At 56.4% G+C, this 18,205-nt stretch overlaps 2 protein-coding genes across 8 annotated transcripts in view; one reads left to right on the forward strand and one right to left on the reverse strand.

Annotated features, from left to right (window-relative positions):
- The first annotated feature begins 5,685 nt into the window (after window positions 1-5,685).
- SNN (stannin) lies at window positions 5,686-16,610 on the forward strand. 2 transcript variants are annotated; one of them, XM_037742522.1, is made up of 3 exons: window positions 5,766-5,814; window positions 11,292-11,545; window positions 13,428-16,610. In XM_037742522.1, the coding sequence occupies exon 3, from the start codon at window positions 13,513-13,515 to the stop codon at window positions 13,777-13,779; it is 267 nt and encodes an 88-aa protein (XP_037598450.1). In that variant the 5' UTR covers window positions 5,766-5,814; window positions 11,292-11,545; window positions 13,428-13,512; the 3' UTR covers window positions 13,780-16,610. The 2 variants fall into 2 exon arrangements, with proteins under 2 accessions (XP_017395481.1, XP_037598450.1); XM_017539992.2 differs by lacking the exon at window positions 11,292-11,545 and having other exon boundaries at window positions 5,686-5,814.
- TXNDC11 (thioredoxin domain containing 11) overlaps window positions 10,320-18,205 on the reverse strand; it is a 71,238-nt gene continuing 63,352 nt past the window's right edge. For 5 of the 6 annotated variants that reach the window (XM_017539988.1, XM_017539991.2, XM_017539989.2 and 2 more), the window contains one exon: window positions 16,529-17,284. In XM_017539988.1, the coding sequence (XP_017395477.1) occupies window positions 16,645-17,284 (640 nt within the window). In that variant the 3' untranslated portion in view covers window positions 16,529-16,644. Of the gene's footprint in view, window positions 10,604-16,528; window positions 17,285-18,205 lie in introns of those variants that run through there. The other variant, XM_037742520.1, reaches the window with a different exon arrangement.

Here is an 18,205-nt window from a genome sequence, read left to right on the forward strand (position 1 = left end):
AAAAAAAAAAAAAAAAGATTGACAGAAAGGATGAATGAGTGAGTGAAGAATTAATGATCCGGAGAGTGGATGATGAGCAGACTCCACTCTTCAGTGTGTTTGGGGGAGGGTACGGCAGAAGGAAGCACAGGGCAGGTTGGGGGCAGGGAGCATCCTGGGAGGGGCATGCTATTCCCCCTCCCTCGGTCCTCTCCTTATCTCATGGATCCCAAAGACCACAGGAATGAAGAGGAGAGCCAGCCCAGACCCCACTCAGACATGGCAACCCAGATGGATTTTGCCAGAGGATTCAGGGGCCTGTGGGATGGCCCTGTCTCTTGACTGGGGCTCTGCTGTGTGCAGTAGGAAGAGGACCCTGGGGTGCCCGGACTGCAGTCACTCAGCTGGTTCATTTCACTTCAGTCAGTCACCTGCCACTGTTCTGTTTTTCCATCTCTTGCACCACCTCTCCAGTTACTGCCTTCATACATTGCTGTAACTTACTTATTCTTTTCCCAGACACATTGATTTAAAAAGCAGTGGGGGCCGGGTGGAGGCTGAGGCAGGCAGATCACCTGGGGTCAGGAGTTTGTGACCAGCCTGGCCAACATGGCAAAAATGGGTCTCTACTAAAAATAGAAAAATTATCTGGACATAGTCGTGGGCGCCTATATTCTCTGCTACTTAAAAGGCTGAGGCAGGAGAATCGCTTCAACCGGGGAGACAGAGGTTGCAGTGAGCCGAGATGGCGCCACTGCATTCCAGCCTGGGCAACAAAGTGAGACTGTCTCAAACAAACAAACAAGAAGCAATGGGGGCTGGGCGCTGTGGCTCATGCCTGTAATCCAGCACATTGGGAGGCTAAGGCAGGCAGATCGCTTAGCCCAGGACTTTGAAACCAGCCTGGGCAACATAGAGAGATCCTATCTCTATAGAAAAAAATAAGAGGCCTGGTGCGGTGGCTCATGCCTGTAATCCCAGCATTTTGGGAAGCTGAGGCGGGTGGATCACTGAGGCCAGGAGTTCGAGAACAGCCTGGCCAACATGGTGAAACCCTGCCTCAACTAAAAATACAAAAAAAAAAAAAAAAAAAATTAGCCAGGTGTAGTGGCAGGTGCCTATAATCCCAGCTACTTGGGAGGCTGAGGCAGGAGAATCACTTGAATCCAGGAAGTGGAGGTTGCAGTGAGCTGAGATCATACCATTGCACTCCAGCCTAGGTGACAAGAGCAAAACTCCATGTCAAAATAATAATAATAATAATTAGCCCAGTGTGGTGGCACACCTGTAGTCCCAGCTACTCAGGAGGCTGAGACGGGAGAATTGGTTGAGCCTAGATGGCAGAGGTTTCAGTGAGCCAAGATCGCATCACTGCACTCCAGCCTGGGTGACAGAGTGAGACCCTGACTCAGAAAAAACAAGGCTGAGTGAGGTCCTAGGTACTCAGGAGGCTGAGGTGGGAGGATCCGGGGCAGTCAAGGCTGCAGTGGGCAGTGATTGTGCCACTGGACTCCAGCCTCAGTAAAAAAATCGAGACCTTGCCTCAATAACTAAGAAAAAAAGAAATAAAAAGCAATGGTTATGTCATCAACAGAAACAGAAACACAATACCCACACCATACACAGAAAGCAACTGAAACAGACACACAGAAACCCACACATGGTTCAATTCTAGCTGCAGAGTGTCAACTGCCTGGGATTCTGAGCCTGAGGTCTGTGCTCTCTCCGGGACAGAAGGGGGTTGGGCCAGCCTTAGAGAGATGCTCAGGCCGCAACAGCAAGGGAGGCTGCTTTGCCCTTGGAATGAGAGCTGCTGTGGGTTTGAGAGCTGGGTGACGCCCTCTCTGCCTTCTATGTAACCTCACTCTGCAGACCTCACTAGTGGTTCACATCTCACCCTGCAGGAAAATTCCCTCTGGCCACGCAGTTTTCATTTTGTTTTCAGGCCTAGATCCCTTATGGAGATGCCCCAGGAGCAAAGGCCTGCGCACCCGATTACTGTGGGCTCTGCAGGGAGTCCCAGCTGCAGAGTTTCCCTTGAGGCTGGGGCCTCTCTAACCCCTGAGCAAGCCCCTTCCTTTTCCCAGCCCTTATAGCAGCTGGGGAGTGGGCACAGGGCCAGGCTGGCAGAGGGCACACCAGCTGGACCCCAGCAAGCCCCAGGGAACTGGGGTGAGCTCATCCCATGGCCTTAATTATCTTCCTGGCTAATGAGCATCTGAGAACCTCCATCCCATTCTGTAAGGATGAACCCCCAGGACTCCAGGTCAGATGTCACCACAAAGGGAGGTAGAGGAAATGGGCTTGCGGGGAAGGGTGAGATACTTCCTGCCTCCTCTTTGCTAGGGAGAGAAAGGTAGGGCTGCAGCAGGCAGTGAGGGTTGCCGTTAAGTGTAGGATCCTGTAGCCTACCTCATGGGTGCCAATGCAGGCTTGGAGCCCGCTACCTTGTGATTTTCAGCAAGTGACTTTGCCCTTGCTGCTCAAAGTGCAGTCCCTGAATCATCAGGACCACTCGGGAGCTTTTGAAAAATGCAGGATTAAAGACCAGTTGCAGTGGCTCATGCCTGTAATCTCAGCACTTTGGGAAGCCGAGGCAGGTGGATCACCTAAGGTCAGGTGTTCAAGACCAGCCTGGCCAATATGATGAAACCCTGTCTCTACTAAAAATACAAAAACTTAGCCAGGCATGTTGGCGAGTGCCTGTAATTTCAGCTACTCAGGAGACTGAAGCAGAAGAATTGCTTGAACCCAGGAGGTGGAGGTTGCAAGGAGCCGAGATTGTGCCACTGCATTCCAGCCTGGGGGGACAAAAGCAAAACTCCACCTCAAAAAAAAAAAAAAAAAAAAGAAAGAAAGAAAGAAAGAGAAAGAAAAGAAAAAGCAAAATGCAGGATTTTGGGCCCAGACCTACTGGGTCAGAGGCTATATTTTATTTTATATTATTTTATTTATTTTATTTTATTTTAATTTAATTTTGAGACACGGCGCACTCTGGCACGCAAGCTGGAATGCAGTGGTGTGATCACAGCTCACTGCAGCTTCAACCTCCCAGGCTCAAGCAATCTTCCTATTTCAGCCTCCCCAGAGCTGGGACTACAGGCGTGCAACACCACAGCCAGCTAACTTTTGTTTTGTAAAGATGGGAGTCTCACTATATTTCCAGGGCTGGTCTCAAACTCTGGGGCTCAGGCCACTCCCCTCCCTTGGCATCCCCCAAAGTGCTGAGATTACAGATATGAGCCACCGCGCCCAGCCTCATCTCCATTTTTCCGATGAAAAAAACTGAGGCACAGAAATGTTTGGCTATTTGTCCAAAGCCACCCAGCAGGAAAGCCTGGATTTGAATCTGGCAGTCTGACTCTCAGCTTTCATGCCATGCTGACTTTCACTCACCATCTCCCCCCCAGAATCTTTCCCCCTTAAGTGTCCCTGCCTCCCTTGTCACCGTGTTGCCAGTCCTGGCTCTGGGGTTCTTAGCCTGACCCCCCCAGGTCCTCACTACTAATGGAGTCTCTGCCAACTGAAGGCAGGGACCACAGAGGCTGCTGGAACTGGCTTCGTGGGAAGAACCTATTTCCTGCCACTCTGGGGGCTCCCAGGTGTGGCTGATGGGGCAGGAGCTGGGTACACATGGGAGCGGAGCTGTCCTGAGACACCTGGCTCTGGCCTGTGGGGCAGCTGGCTGGAGCTGGGCTCCCCTCTGCCCTTCTGTCCTACCTTCCTGCTCAACCCCCAGCTCACCTCCTGGGCCTGGCCTCCTGGCTAGGCTGCCGCTGGACCAGCCCTGGTGTTCTGCAGGAACTGGAGTTTGATGTTCATTCATTCAACATCCATGTATTCAGTTCCCACTGCGTGTTAGGCACTGTTCCGTAGACATGGCAGTGAGTGCCATATACCTAGTCCTGGGAGAGACAGACCAAAAGTTCATCACACACTGCTGAAAATGTACAATTTCACAATCGGCAGGCTGGGCATGGTGGCTCATACCTATAATCCCAGCACTTTGGGAGGCCAGGGCAGGAGGATAACCCAGGAGCTTGAGACCAGCTCAGGCAACAAAGAGAGACCCCATCTCTATAAAAAACTAAAAGACTAGCCAGGCATGGTGGCATATGCCTGTAGTCTCAGCTAGTTGGGAGGCTGAGGCAGGAGAATCCCTTGAGCCCAGGCAGTCAAGGTTACAGTGACCTATGATTGCACCATTGCACTGTAACCTGGGGGACAGAGCAAGACCTTATCTCTAAAAAAGAAAAAAAAAAATGCTTTGTCAAATCTGTCCACATTCATGGACATAGGCTGAGTGGGAGGATGGCTTGAGGCCAGGAAGAAGATGGAGGCTGCAGTGAGCTGTGATTTCACAACTGCACTCCAGCGTGGGTGACAGAGCAAGACCTCTTCTTAAAACCAAAACAAAAAACCCTAAGGGAACCACTCTTGGCTGGGCAACCAGGTAGGAGAGGCATTTAAGCTGAGATCTGGAAGATGAAGTGGAAGAGAGTTTCAGCTGGGGGGAACTGCGTGGGCAAAGGCCTGGCAGTGAAAAAGGCTTGGTGCATAGGGAAGAAAGCCCAGCGAGGCAGTGGAGGGAGTGGTGACCCCGGCCCTCCATGCTCTTCCAGAGGCTTCTGCTTAAGAATGGGAAAGAAGTTTCCAGCAAATAAGGCCCCCGCTCCCAGGATGAGGTCTCAGCTCGACCTGCCCCATCCTGTCTTCTCAAGTTCCCTGGGCCACAGAGGCTTTGAAAGACCCACCCTCATCCCTCCTAGGGCCCCGGGGCTGGGGCATCCTATCGCTGATGGATGGCCTTCTTCGCGTGGATGAATGGAGATTACTCCAGGAATTGGCGCCTCTGTGTTCCCAGGCAGACAGGCCTGGCCTCAATTCCCCTCTCCATCAGGAGCAGGCTATGGGACTTCAGCTCTTTGGAGCCCCGGATTCTTCATCTGTAAAATGGGAAGATTCTTTCTTTCTTTCTTTCTTTCGGAGTCATCTTTATAAAATGTGTTGGGCTGTTTATGCAGGGCAGGCATTTGGTGGGAGCCAAACCACCGGGTTATTACGCTAAAAATAACCATCATTATAGGTGGCTGAGGGGTGCAATTGTCTCACAGCCCAACACCGCAGCGGAATGAGAGCTTCATCAGGGCCGGGACCTTGTCTGGATCGTAACATTTCCCACGACTACTGGCGTGGCAGGCACGTGGTCAGTGTTTCGCCATCAACTGAACGGGTGGATGAACGATACGTGAATGAATTCCCGAAACAAAGAATATCCAGCTCCTTCCGGAAGCAAGGTCATTCACCTCGACGGTCGCGCGTCTTCCCTGCCTCTCCTCTGGATTCCCTGCCACTCCCAGCTCTCAGGGAGTGTGAAGCACTCTTCTGTACAGCGTGCCTCAGTTTCCCACGGTGTAAGCGGGCGGGACCAGGGCAGCCTGCTGGGGTCAGGGTGAGGCGGGCGGAGGAAGGTCGCCTGCTGAGTGGCCCAGCACCCAAGGGCGCCCAATCCACGCTCGCCTGCGCCAAGCCCGTCCCCCGACCCCGCCCCCTGCCCCGTCCACCGCGCGCAGCCCCGGCCCCGCCGCCCGTCGGCCCCAAGTGCACGTGACTCAGTCCGGGCCCGCCCCGGCCCGCCCCGCCGTCCCAGCGCCGACTCCCATTGGTCTCTCTGAGAGGCCCCGCCCCCAGCCGGGGAGGAGCCAGGCCCCGCCCGCCGCAGCCTGGGGCTCCTGCGTCCCGAGTGCGCGGCGGCCGGACCGGGCGAGCGGGCGGGTGGAGCCGGGCCCGCAGGGCTGCTGCGGGGCTATCCGGCCGGGCTGCGGCCGCGCCATGGTGAGCGGGGTGGGGGCGGGCCGCGAGCACAAGCCGGCCGGGGACGCGGGGACCCTGGGGCGGGGAGGGGGCGACTGGGACTGGGAGGGGCGCGCGCGGCGGCGGGGCCGGGCCGGGGTCTGCGGGCGGGGGAAGGGCAGCGCGGCGGGCGCGGCTCGGGGGAGGGTCCATTCGGGGGGCCGCGCCCGCGAGCTGGGGCTCTTTGTCCGCGGCGCTGCAGCGAGATCGGGACAAAGGAGGAGGCGGGGGACGTGGGGGCGGAGGCCGCTTTGCGGGGAGCGCGATCCGCCAGCCCCCGCCTGTACAGCCCCCGCCCGTCAGCAGCTCCGTGCCCGCCCACCTTCTCCCCGCACTTCGGGGTTCTTCAAAATTCTGGGGGCGGGGAGAACCTGGCAGCCTTCTGCGTGGCCAGGGGGGCTTGGGGGCTAGGGGTCCAGGCGACGTCCGGCGCCGGTCTCGCGAATAGGGAAACTGAGGCCGGGCCGCAGCGTTCGGCGCGCGGTTCTGTGGGCAGCGGCTGCGCGGCGTGGGCAAGCCTGGGTCCCGTCGTCCCCTTCCCACACCTCGCCTCCTGTTGGGTCGACTTGAGCTGCCTCCCCAGCTGCCGTTCCCTCCCAGCTGTCGCCCCCTGGGCCAAGCCGCCTCCTCCCTGGAGTCTGGCTTTGCTCCTCTGTAGAGTGGGGGAGACGCCGGCTGCATCGGGCAGAGTGGAATGGGAGGATGCGTGGAGCGCGCTTGGCATCGCGCCTGCAACGCCGCCTGCGCTCAGCACGCGGGAGCCACCGGAGCTCTGTCACCCCTGAGTCCCCAGCACCCAGCTCAGGTCGCCCAGCCCGCCCCAGCAAGGGCCACACCAGGGTTCACCTGTCCCCGGTCCTCTCAGGCACTCGGGAGAGGAGGTGGGCAGAATGTGGCATTTTATTTATTTATTTTTAACGAAGGGGTTTCACCATGTTGGTCAGGCTGGTCTTGAACTCCCAACCTCAGGTGATCCGCCCACCTTGGCCTCCAAAGGCGGATTACAGGCGTGAGCCACCACGCCCGGCCGAATGTGGCATTTTACAGTCAGGGTTGAAATGCGGGATTTGGGACGCAGGTTGCCTGGGTTTGAATCTGCACGTCTGCTTTTGAGCTGTGTGACCTTGGGCAGTGGACTTAACTTCTCTGAACCACTGATTTCTGTATCTGCCAGGAGAGAACAGTAATAGCTCAACTGCTCGGTCGTCTTGAGGCAGATAGATGTCTTCGTGAACTGTTTAGCTCAGTGTCTGGCACATCTAATTGCCACCAACTTTCTGGGGCATCTACCAGCATAGTTGTTTGGCCAAACAGACCAACCCTGGGGCGGCCTGTGAAAATGACCAGTGGGTGATTCACAGAGTGGGGACATGAGCCTCCGGGCCCAGGAAGACCCCGACTGACCTTGGGGCAGTCCCGTATCAGTGCTCTGCAGGCTCTGGCTTCCTCTTTTGCCACCGGGGAAGCTAGGGGGTTCTGGAGCGAGTTTCCTCTTCTGAGGATGGGGGTGTCATGCGTGAGGGTGGAGGTTGAGATAACACTGGCCAGAGAGCTGGCACAACCCCATCAGTGTTGGCTTCCATGGGCGTCCGGCTGCTCTTGCTCCTGGCTTCTGGAGGTCTGGGGCTTTGCGTGATGCGTCCTGCGTCCCACGGTGCTCTGGCCCAGGGCAGAGCGGACGTCCCGCCCCATCCTGTGTCCAGCAGTGCCCTCTTCTCCCCACATCACTGTTTTCCAGTCAGAACCTGGGGCAGGAAATGTTTCTGGTTTGTGAACTGGGGTTCACTGAAGAATTTGTTGGCACCCTTGGCAGGTGGCTTTATGGGGCCAGTGCTAGAAGCCCCCTGGGGATGGCTGGCCCCTGTAAGCAGGGCGTCCCTTGAGGAGGCTCAGGAGGTGACGGCTGCCAGGCGGGGGTGTTTTGCTGGTGGTGAGCCCAGCAGCACTCGTGATGTGCCCAGCTGAGTTAGGAGGAGGCAGCGTGTCCCTGGAGAAAGGGTATTTGTGGCACTGGGCCTGGGCCAGGCTCTGTGCCCTGCCAGTCCTGGGGGTAGGCTTGGGGTCCCTCAGGCTCAGTGTTCTCTCTGCGGCACGCGGAGGTGTGGCTGGTGACATGCAAATCTGGTGGCCCTGCGATCCTTCTGTTTTCACTGTTCTTACCACTTCTCATCCTCACCACAATCTGGTAGATGAGGTCAGGGACTCATACCCACTTTGCACATTGAGAAACTGAGGCCAGAAGGAGCAGGTTGCTTGGCTGGGCAGAAGCAGGGCACAAAAGCGAGTCCCGGGCTGGGAGGATGGGCTGGGAGGACGGAAGAGACTCCAGCCTGCTCTGCTACAGGCTGTGGGTCCCCCAGGGCCTGGAGCACCCAGAGTGGCCTATTGAGCAGGATCAGGCTCAGTCTGGGGATCCCATGAGGGGACAGGGATAAGCAGACCCCTCCCCCCCATACTGGGGAGGACCTAGAGGACAAGCTGGGGCCCTGGGAGGGAGAACAGGACAGGAGGTGACCACTCCCCTCCCCTCTGCTCCCCTCCGATCCTCTCTGCTCCCCTCCTCTTCCCTCCCCTCACTGGTAGCTGGGCCAGGGACTGTCCATTTGAATGGCTCTGATGGGGTGGTGTTCATCTCCAGTTCTGCCCCCCCATGCTTGTGGGGGCCCAGTTACTGATCTCTGTGGGCCTAGGCAGGACTGTCAGTAACATCTGCAACCTTGGGTGGCTGGGGGAGTGGCTTAGGGTGGTGCAGGCCCCGCTTACCTTGTCTTGCTATTGTGATTCCGTGGGATGAGTGTGGGCTCTGCCTGGTGACACAATGTGTTCTATGCTGCCGCTGACCCCCACTGGGGTTGAGGGTGCTGGGGCGGGGGGATTGTGCAGACTGGAGAGCCTGGGCCTTGGAGCTTGCTTTTATGGTCGGTGGGTGGGATCCGAGAGTCAGGACCCCCTTGGCAGAGGATGGCAGGACTGAGGGCACATGGAGCAGGAGGGTGTGTGTTTGGGGGATCCAGATGGCCTTGGGCTTCAAATGCCAGGCAGAGGGGACACTCCAACCTGCCCAGAGATCGCAGGCCCAGGCTATGCTTTGGACCCCTCTGCACTTGGAAGATGCCTCTCTTGGCTCTGCGGGGCTCCCCTCTGCGCACCTATCCTGCCTTCTAGCTTTTCACTTCACCTCCCTGCATGTGCCTCAGTTTCCTCACCTGCCAGATGGAGATGGCTCGGGTGAGCAGAGGCGGCTGCAGGCTTGCTGGATTCGATGCTGGTGGGAGTGAATGTGAGCTGATGTCATCATGGCTGTCAGGCCGGCGAGGATTCCCATGTGCCAGCCTGGGCATCTCCCCAGTCCAAGCTGTGGCCTGTCCCTGTCCTCTGCATCCTGTGGGCTTGACTGGATCAGGGTGAGGGGTTACCCAGCTTGTAAGACACAGCTTTGCTCAGAGGGGCTGGAAAAAGAGAGCAGGCGGGTAGGGTCCAGCCAGGCACAGGGGCTCATGGGGACCTGCTGCCCTCCATGCTTTGAGTTTCCCCAGGTTCTGCTTCTTGGTCACCCCCTTCCCTCCCTGCCTGCCAGCAAGCATGGAGCCAGCTTGCCCCTCTGTGGGCTCAGCCTGCCTGAGTCCTGGCATTCACCGCTCTGCCCCCACACTTGGGCATAGGCCTGTCCTCCCACGCAGGCTGCCGGCTTGAGTCTGGTGGGACAAAACATGGGGGCCTGTGCTCAGGGTCCTGTGAGTACTCTGGGTGTCACGGACCCCCACCTGTCATCCCCTTGGGAACAGGGTCTCCTCCAACTCATCACTGCACCCTCAGGCTGGGAACAGTTAGCTGACATTTACTGAGCACCTACTGTGTGCCCCTGCTAGGGCATGGTACAGCCGTAGGCGGGACAGATGGTGCCCTCTTCTGACAGCCTTGGAGTCCAGGGAGTGAGACACAGCCAGGAAACAGCCCCTGAGCCTAGAGAAGGGCAGGTAGCACGGAGAACAAATGAAGTAGGGCAAGGCTGCAGTGGGGGCGTGGGAGGAGGGGGGTCTGGGGCCAGGGTGGTCTGGAAGGGCAGCCTACAAGAGGCGCCTTCTGAGAAAGTTCCAAATAGGAAGGCTCCAGCCACGGGGCAGTCAGGGCAGAGGTGGGAGTGTGGGCTCACAGCGGAGGGCGTGGGGACACCTGGGGAGGCAGGAGGCTTGGATTCTCTTCTGGTGCCAGGGAGGGTTCTGAGCGGGGATTATGCCATCACATTTTTGCAAAGATGGTTTCTCAGGAAACATTTGCTGAGTGAACAAAGGAACAAGTATGCACTCGGGAGGGCCAGACCACAGGCCAGGTGTGACTGTGGCTCAGTCCCTGGGCTCTATGCTCACGGGGGGCAGAGCCCTCCACCTGGTTCTGCCCATGTCTCCTGGCCTGGGTTGAGGGCAGCAGACAGGGTTTTGAGGTCACCACTCCTCTTAGAGAATCCCTTTGAGGTGGGGCTGCCTGTGCCTCAGTTTCCTCATTAGTCCTGGTTGAACTGGGGCCCTTCGACCTGGCCTGCCCACCTGGCTTTGCTCCGCCTACCCCAGGTCATGGTGCCATTGTTTGATTTTGTGCTTCCTGTCCGTGAACCACCCCCACCGCAAAACACACACACTTCCCCTTCCGAACTGATACTGACGTGCCTTCCTGTCCAGAAGCCCCAGGGGAGGGCAGGCGCCTTAGCAGGCCCTGTGGACCAGAGGTGCTGGAGAGAGGGTGGCAGGAGGCACGGGCCAAGCAGGTGTTATCCCTGCAGGAAGAGAACGCAGAGGTTGGGATGAGTGTACACAGGCTCACCCAGCCATGGTGGGCAGGCTGACCAGGGGGTCAGGGGGGTCCCCTGTCCAGTCTGGAGGCCTGAGAGGACAGCTGAGCAGGGTTGTGGGACCTAATGGTGGCAGGAGAGAGGCCAGGGTGGTGTGTGCATGCAGGGGACAGGGCAGGGCCACCATGGAGCTCATGGCCCACTGGAGGGGGAGGTGGGCGCTAATCAGGTGGCCATGCGCCAGAAGCCAGGGCTGCACACCGAGGCCACTGCTCTAGAGGGAAGGAGCCTGACCTGGACTTCCAGGCTGGGAAGGCTTCCCTGCTGGAGCTGGCATTAACCAGGTCAGGGTTTCTTTCTCCAGCCGGGCCATCTGTGGGGTGGGGGCTGCCCTGTGCACGGTAGATGCCAGAAGCATCCATAGTCTCCCTAGATGCCAGGAGTGCTACCTCCCCCCAGTTGTGACAAGGAGAAGTGGCTCCAGACATGGCCAGATGTTCCCAGGGTGGGAACACAATGACCCCCAATTGAGAACCACTGAACAAGGATAAACCGGCGGAATGTTCTGGGCAGGAGTAACTTCCCCGGGCCAGGGCCCGGTGGGAGGGTGCGTGAGGGTCAGCGTGGTTGGCAAGTAGGGCATGTTGGGGATGTGTAGTGTTTGCTCCTGCAGGTCATTGTGAGGACTTGGGAGGCATCCTAGCTGCAGTGGCCTCTGAGGGCGGACAGGGAGATCCTTAGTGCCTGCAGCCTGGCCCCTAGAGGCAGGGGAAAGGCAGTGGAATGAGGGGAGCTTACCTCCTCTGCCCAGGCCCTCTGCGAGGCTGCTGGTTTCCCAGGGCCTGGACCCTGGACAGGTGGTGGGGGCGCTGACTCAGCTGCCTTTGACCTTCGGGCAAACCTGGCTTCTGGGGAAACTCCTGTTGGGTAAGAATCATTTCTCCTTAAGGCTGCTGTTGCTCAAGAATGCAGCAGGTTCGATCCTGTTTGGAGGGAAAACCTCCTACCAGGGCTGTCTGCCTGCACTGATGTCAGTCTCATCCAAAGGGAACAAAAAGAAGCCACACGTCTAGCCCTGAGTGCCGACTGCGCGCCCAGTCCCGTGCAGAACGTGTCTCAGACTGCTTATCCTCACTGACCCCAGGTGCAGTGAGTGTTTGCTCTGCTTGTGGTGAGCGAGGCAGAAGAGGGAAGAAAGTGTAGGTTATCTTGGGACGCTGGAGAGCCTGCCAGCCTCAGCACCAAGGGGCAGCAGCGGCAAAGCCCTGGCCTCAGCGTGCTGTCACTGGTTGTGCCTTGGGTGTCACCTAGAGGGTTGACAGGGCGCCTGGAGCAGGGGACTCTTAGTCCTTGTGTGCATTCCACAGCCACACTGTCCTGAGCCACTCGGCGGCCACATGCATGTGTAAACTCCGTGGCTCGGCCAGGTGGAGGTGGTGGTCCCGGCCCTCCTAGTTCTGGTATCACTTCCTCAACATGCAGAGCAAGGCTTGGCCTGGCCTGGGAGGGGCCTTGTCCCTGCCCCCACCCAAACCAGCTGGTGTCCAACTCCTGGCACTTTCCAGGGGGAGCCCCTCTGCCTTCAGAGCCTTAGCCCTCGCCGTTCCCCCTGCCAGGAACACTCTAACCCATCAGCACTGCCTACCTACCTCCCACCTGCCCACCCAGTTTAGCATCGTGTTAACTGCTCGCTGTGTTCCTGACATGGTGCCCTGCATTGCGAGTGACCAGCATCTGGGGTACTGACCTGTTGCGGTCTGGCTCCTGCACTAGATGCTAAGCTCCGTCGGCGGGGAGTCTCTGTCCCACCCTCCCTGCCTCCCCGAAGCTCTCTAAGTGCCTGTCTCCATCTCTGGGTACACTCTACCCTGTCACTTGCTTGGTTGGCCTTGGCCCAAGCCATACAAGGGACTCTGTTGCTCAGCTTCCTCCTCAGATGGTGTGCCACGTTCCAGGGGTCTTCCCAGGCCAGCTGCAGTGCCTGGTGGCAAAGGCTGTTGTCCACTACACCCTCTCACAGATGTCCCCAAAGGACCTGACTGTTCTGTATATGATGCCTGTTTGGGGCAGGGACTGATGTCATTTCTCAGCTTTTTTTTTTTTTTGGAGAGTCTTGCTCTGTTGCCCAAGCTGGAGGGCTGGAGTACAGTGGTGGGATCTTGGCTCACTGCAACCTCTGTCTCCTGGCTTCAAGTGATTCTCATGTCTCAGCCTCCTGAGTAGCTCAGTAGTTGGGATTACAGGCGGGTACCACCATGCCCAGCTAATTTTTGTATTTTAGTAGAGACGGGGTTTTGCTGTGTTGGCTAGGCTGGTCTCAAACTCCTGGACTCAGGTGATCTGCCCACCTCAGCCTCCCAAAGTGCTGGAATTACAGGTGTGAGCCACTGCGCCTGGTCATTCCTCATGACCTCAGTCCCTTCGTGGTCATAAACATTGAGTAGGGGGGCTGGGCTTCCCAAAGGTGTACCTTCAGGAGAAGAACCAGAACCACGCCTGGCTCTGTGGCAGCCTTTACTGCAGCTGCTGCTGTTGCAGTGTTCCTGGCTTTGCAGCCAGCGAGGGTGACTTGCCTGGCTGGTACAGCAGCACTCGGGGTTTCAAAGGTCGTGAGCAGGAGCTGGGTGAGCACCCGCGAGCAGACGTCTTCGAATGCTGGCCAGCATACTTTTTGGCAGGGTGAGGGTGTGATGGGCAGGTCTAAGAATGATTGAAAATAGACCCTGTGGAAGTGCCAGCTGCATTTCATGGGTGGTCTGGGTCCCTGGCAGAGGCCCCCCTGTTGTACCTCACCTGCTTTGTCTTTCAGGACTACTGTGCCCAGCCTGAGTTCCAGCCTCACTGAGTGGCCACCCCCAAAGCACTTCCAGCCGAGGAAGCCCCCAGCACTGACCATGTCTATTATGGACCACAGCCCCACCACGGGCGTGGTCACAGTCATCGTCATCCTCATTGCCATCGCAGCCCTGGGGGCCTTGATCCTGGGCTGCTGGTGCTACCTGCGGCTGCAGCGCATCAGCCAGTCGGAGGATGAGGAGAGCATCGTGGGGGATGGGGAAACCAAGGAGCCCTTCCTGCTGGTGCAGTACTCGGCCAAAGGACCGTGCATGGAGAGAAAGGCCAAGCTGATGACTCCCAACGGCCCGGAAGTCCATGGCTGAGCCAGGATGGGAGGCTCCTGGTCCTGTTTGCAGCCAGCCGAGAGGCGCTGAGAGGTGCAAAACCACACAGACGTGCTGCTGTCTGAGAGGAAGGGCTGACACTTGCTGGCATGGCCTCTGCAGGCTTCGTCATCGCATGCACTGACGCCCGAAGGCCCGGCTGTCCTGGGCTTCCCCTCGGCCTCCAGGTGAGGCTGCCCATTGCAGGCAGTGGGCAGGCCTGACCTTGCTGGGGCTCACAGCCCCGTAGCGCTTTTGTTACTTGAATGTTTAGCTGAGCCTGTTTTCGATGGAGCTACTACTGTAATGCGTGAACTAACAAACCTGTGAACTGTAAATAGGCCTTCGGAAGCACGTGCTTAAGCCCTTTTGCTGATTTTTTAAAATATCATCTAGTGCACACGGGACTGGTTTGATTCTGGCTGTACTCATGACAAGATGAGTCAAGACCCCGAAGGGTCATAGGCTTGTAAAGGCCCACGCAGCACTCAGCAAGGGTCTCTCATGTGTGTTCATCTGTCTGTATTTCAAGGAAGTGAGATGCCAGTTTGAGGTCTCGTGGCCAATCAGTTGGGGTGCTTGGGTGATCTCTGCTTGGTTAGTCATGGGTGGAAGAGGAACCACACCCCCCACACCCTTCTCTTCCTTCTCCAGATAGACTCACATGTTAAATAGCAGTTCCTGTTGAGATTGGAGTTACTGCAGGGAAGCTACCGGACCTGCCTGGGAGCCATTGAAGGGCGAGTCAGGGCACGAGTCCCGGAGGCTGCCAGCATCCTTGTAGCAGAGCAGTTTCTCACCCCTTTGGTCTTCAGCATGCCGAGTGCCCCGCAACCCCCTGCAGTGCAGGCTTCGCTGAAATTGCTCTGATCCTCATAGAAACACCAGAGCCTGTGGTGGCTGCTTTTGGTCTGAAACCCAGTTGGCCCAGGAAAGAGAAAGTTGTATGTTTTGTGTTGGTGTTTCCTAGTTTCTGCACTGGAGGGGGAGGGGACTGTTGAGGTTCTGTCTTTTTTCTTCTTTCCCTCTTCCCTTTTCATACCAGTTGGCTTCCTCTCCTCTGATAACCACCTGCCTGCAGGGTCCTGACTCCGCTGTCCTCAGCGGGTCTCTCATCACCTGACCCAGCTCTGAAGGCACTGAGGACCCGGGGAACACCATTTCTTACATGCACATTGCCACAGGAGCCACCAGACTGCTTCCTGCCAGCCTGTGCTTGCAGCAGGGGGCAGGGCAGAGGTGAATGCTGAATTCAGGACTTGACTCTCCCACAGGTGGTGAGTTGGTGGCTCTCAGGTGAGCTAGCGTCTCCAAGGCCTCCCCTGTGTACACTTCAGTGAGCTCACTTTGGTTTTTAATCCCACCACTGTAAGCACACAGTAATTTTATTTATGATTCAAACGTGACTCATGCCTGCCATCCTCGGAAAGCCAGCCCCGGCTTAACCATACAACGCTGGCCCTTAATGCCTGAGCTCAAGAGCTCTGGCCTCCTGCTCTGGCTACAGGAACCTCCTCTGGACTCACCCAAGACTCTTCTAAAAAGCGTGTTGAATGAATCCACATTCTGGAACCTCGAGGGGGGAGAAGTAGGGAGCCCTTTTAAGCAGCATACACCTAAATTGGGGGGGTTAAACATTAAGTAGTAGCTTGGGGTGGGAAGAGGGATGGCTGGCAGGGCCTTCTGAGCAGAAGGTAGTAATGAAACACCTCAGCTGGGCTCTTGAGAGCCCTTAGGAAGAAGAGGCAACACCGTTATCCACTAACGTGGACAAGCTCAGAAGAGGTGGTGGTGGCGCAGGTGTGATGTCTGCAGAGGCCCTGCAGTCTGGGTGGGCAGGACACACGGCGGGGGCCACTGAAACCAGGCCTAGGAGGGAGAACAGAACTTCCAAAGGTGGAAGATGGGGGAGAAGGTTTGCTTTGGTGAATGAGGAAAGGCAGAGGCGGGCATGGGACCCATCCCCTCATGTTTCAGAACTTCCAGGCTTTCTACCTCGACTCTCACCACAGCCAGCACATACCCTAGGCTGTTTTTCCTTCCTCCACACCCAAGGGACGCAGGAGCAGCTAGGATCTGCATTTTCAGGTTCCGAGCCTGACCCCTGAACTGACCAGTGCTCGATTATCAGACTTGACCTATGGTTTTGACCTTGTCAGTGAAGTCTCCGTTTTGAAGTGATTAAGTGTCACTTTCTCATCAGTTTCACTTCTGGAGGCTTTCTTATTCCACTCCCTGGTGCCAGGGCCATACTTGGGAGTTTGAATCAGGCCCATATGAGCATGGTAGCTGTTTTGGGTGAAGGTCAGGGACTAAGTGAGGCACTGGGGGAGGGAGGATCTTCGGGAGGAAAATGAAAATGCCTGTAGAACTAGTGAACCACATCATAGCACTCACTGTTCTTATTTTTCAATAGCTACTTTTTTTTTTAGCATAGACACCAGAGCCACTCTCTCAAATGGCTTAGTAGGTTATGACCTCTCTTGGAATTCTTTCTGAATGCCCAACTGTTGCATTCAAGTTTTCTGACTAATCAAGAAATTAAGCGTTCATCCTTTGTATCACTGCAGAAGCAACAGTGGGGGGACAGGGAGGGAACTTTTGACACTGAGCCACTAAAATATGGACTAATTTTTTGGATGAATATTCAAATGGACTGTGCTACTGTTTTTGTCTCAAAGCTACCAAGTGTGTGCAATAAGTGGAAGGGATGTCATCCCTCTTCAATAAATGCTGAATGACATTGAAGTTGATTTTCTAGACCACTGAGAAAATCTTTATTTACAATAAATTTCAATAAAATTTGCATAAATATATTCCCAATGTACAATTTTCACCTCTGATTTCTTCATGTCATTTAAAAAGTTAGTCTGTCCTATTCTCGTTACTCCTTTCAGACGCCAGTGTGGCACTGGCGTTAGCAGGTGGAGGGGAGCCAGGTAGCCGGGGGGCACCTGAAGGCTCAGGCTGCTCGGAGTGGGCCTCTCTCTCGGCCGCCAGGCTTTCAGTTCTGTCCCTGCCCTCCAGTTTCCTCTCCATGGTGGCCACCAGGATCTTGAGCCAAGTGTTCTCGGTAAGGAGGTTTTCTGAGGCGTCGGCCAGCTCCTGCAGCTTGCGGGCCAGCTCCTCCAGCTCGTGCGTCTTCTGCTGGTAGAGGGCCTGCAGCTGCTCGCTGTGCGTGTGGAGCAGGCTGTGCTGCTCCTCCAGGGCCCGCTGCTGCCGCCGCAGCCGGTGCTCATCCCTGCGGGCGCTGGAGAGCTGAGACTCCACCTGCACTTGTGCTCGCTGGAGGCTGCTTATTTCTGCTCTCAGTTTCTGGATCTCTCTCTCCAAGTGGGAGATGTGCCCCCGCTGTAAGACTGCCTCGCTCTGAAAACACTCCTTGGTAGGAGAGTTAGCCACATTCTGGTGGCTGTAAGCAGGGTCTGAGTGATGCAAAATGAACCTCAGCAGGTTCGGAAGGGTGATGGGGACATCTTCGGGGTATTTCACACTTAGGTCCTTTCTGGAGAGAAAGGGAAAGGAGGCAAAGACGCGAGTTGGGCCAACACAATTCATCCAAAAGCAGACTGTATCCAAGGCCAGGCCATCAGTTCTCACCAAGAAAAGACATTCCACGGATTTAACTTACTGAAAGTAAGGAAAATGTTGCCTGGGCAAGAAATTCTCTACAAAGCTGAGGCTGTCCCATATGCGTATTCTGTAATTTACATGGCTTATCTGTTCCTGAAGCCAGAGCTCAGATTCACCCACACAGTCCAAGAAAGACGGGAGTTCCTAGGCCCAGGCCTAAAGCCAGTGATGCAGGGCCCAGGGAGTGTGTGGGCAGGGGGCCTCTGTGTGCTCGGAGATGCCCAGTGGCTGTGTCAGGAAGAGCATCCAGGGGAGGCAGGACTGTCCCACCTATGTCCCTCTGTGCCCACTGACAGTGCCCAGAGAAATAGGAAGAACTTGAAAGATACTCAGCCTGTTACTTTGGCAAGCATTTATTACACATTATCTAAGGCAGGGGTTCTCAACTGGGGGTGACTTTACCCCCGATCCCTGGGCACATTTGGCTCACACCTGGCAACCTGATCCCTGGCAAACAGACCGACCAAGGGACTATGATTCAGGTTGCCTGGCCCTGAGAGCACAGAATAAGGAAGGAAGTGACAAAGGAAGGGGTTTCCCCACAGCTTTGTTCCAGGTCGTGATCTAGAGATCTAGAAAATTCCTCTCCAGAACTTGTCATTTAATCATCTGATGAAGTTTCTCTCACACTTCTATTTACCTGTGCCTATACAGTCTGGCTGCAATCCAGCAAAACTACCAGCTTTATGCACTTATGTATGAGGCAGGCTGGCAGCCAGGTTTGTCTCCCTCAGGTGTTAACAGAATAGAAGTCAACAGCAGGGACTCCAGAGCTCGGCTGCCCAGAGCCACT

Source organism: Cebus imitator, unplaced genomic scaffold (assembly GCF_001604975.1).
Source record: "Cebus imitator isolate Cc_AM_T3 unplaced genomic scaffold, Cebus_imitator-1.0 Scaffold122, whole genome shotgun sequence".
NCBI classification, from domain to species: Eukaryota; Metazoa; Chordata; class Mammalia; order Primates; family Cebidae; genus Cebus; species Cebus imitator.

What these genes read in the sequence shown, in the direction of transcription:
- SNN (XM_017539992.2), top strand. Translation starts at nt 13,513, where the DNA reads ATGTCTATTATGGACCACAGCCCCACCACGGGCGTGGTCACAGTCATC.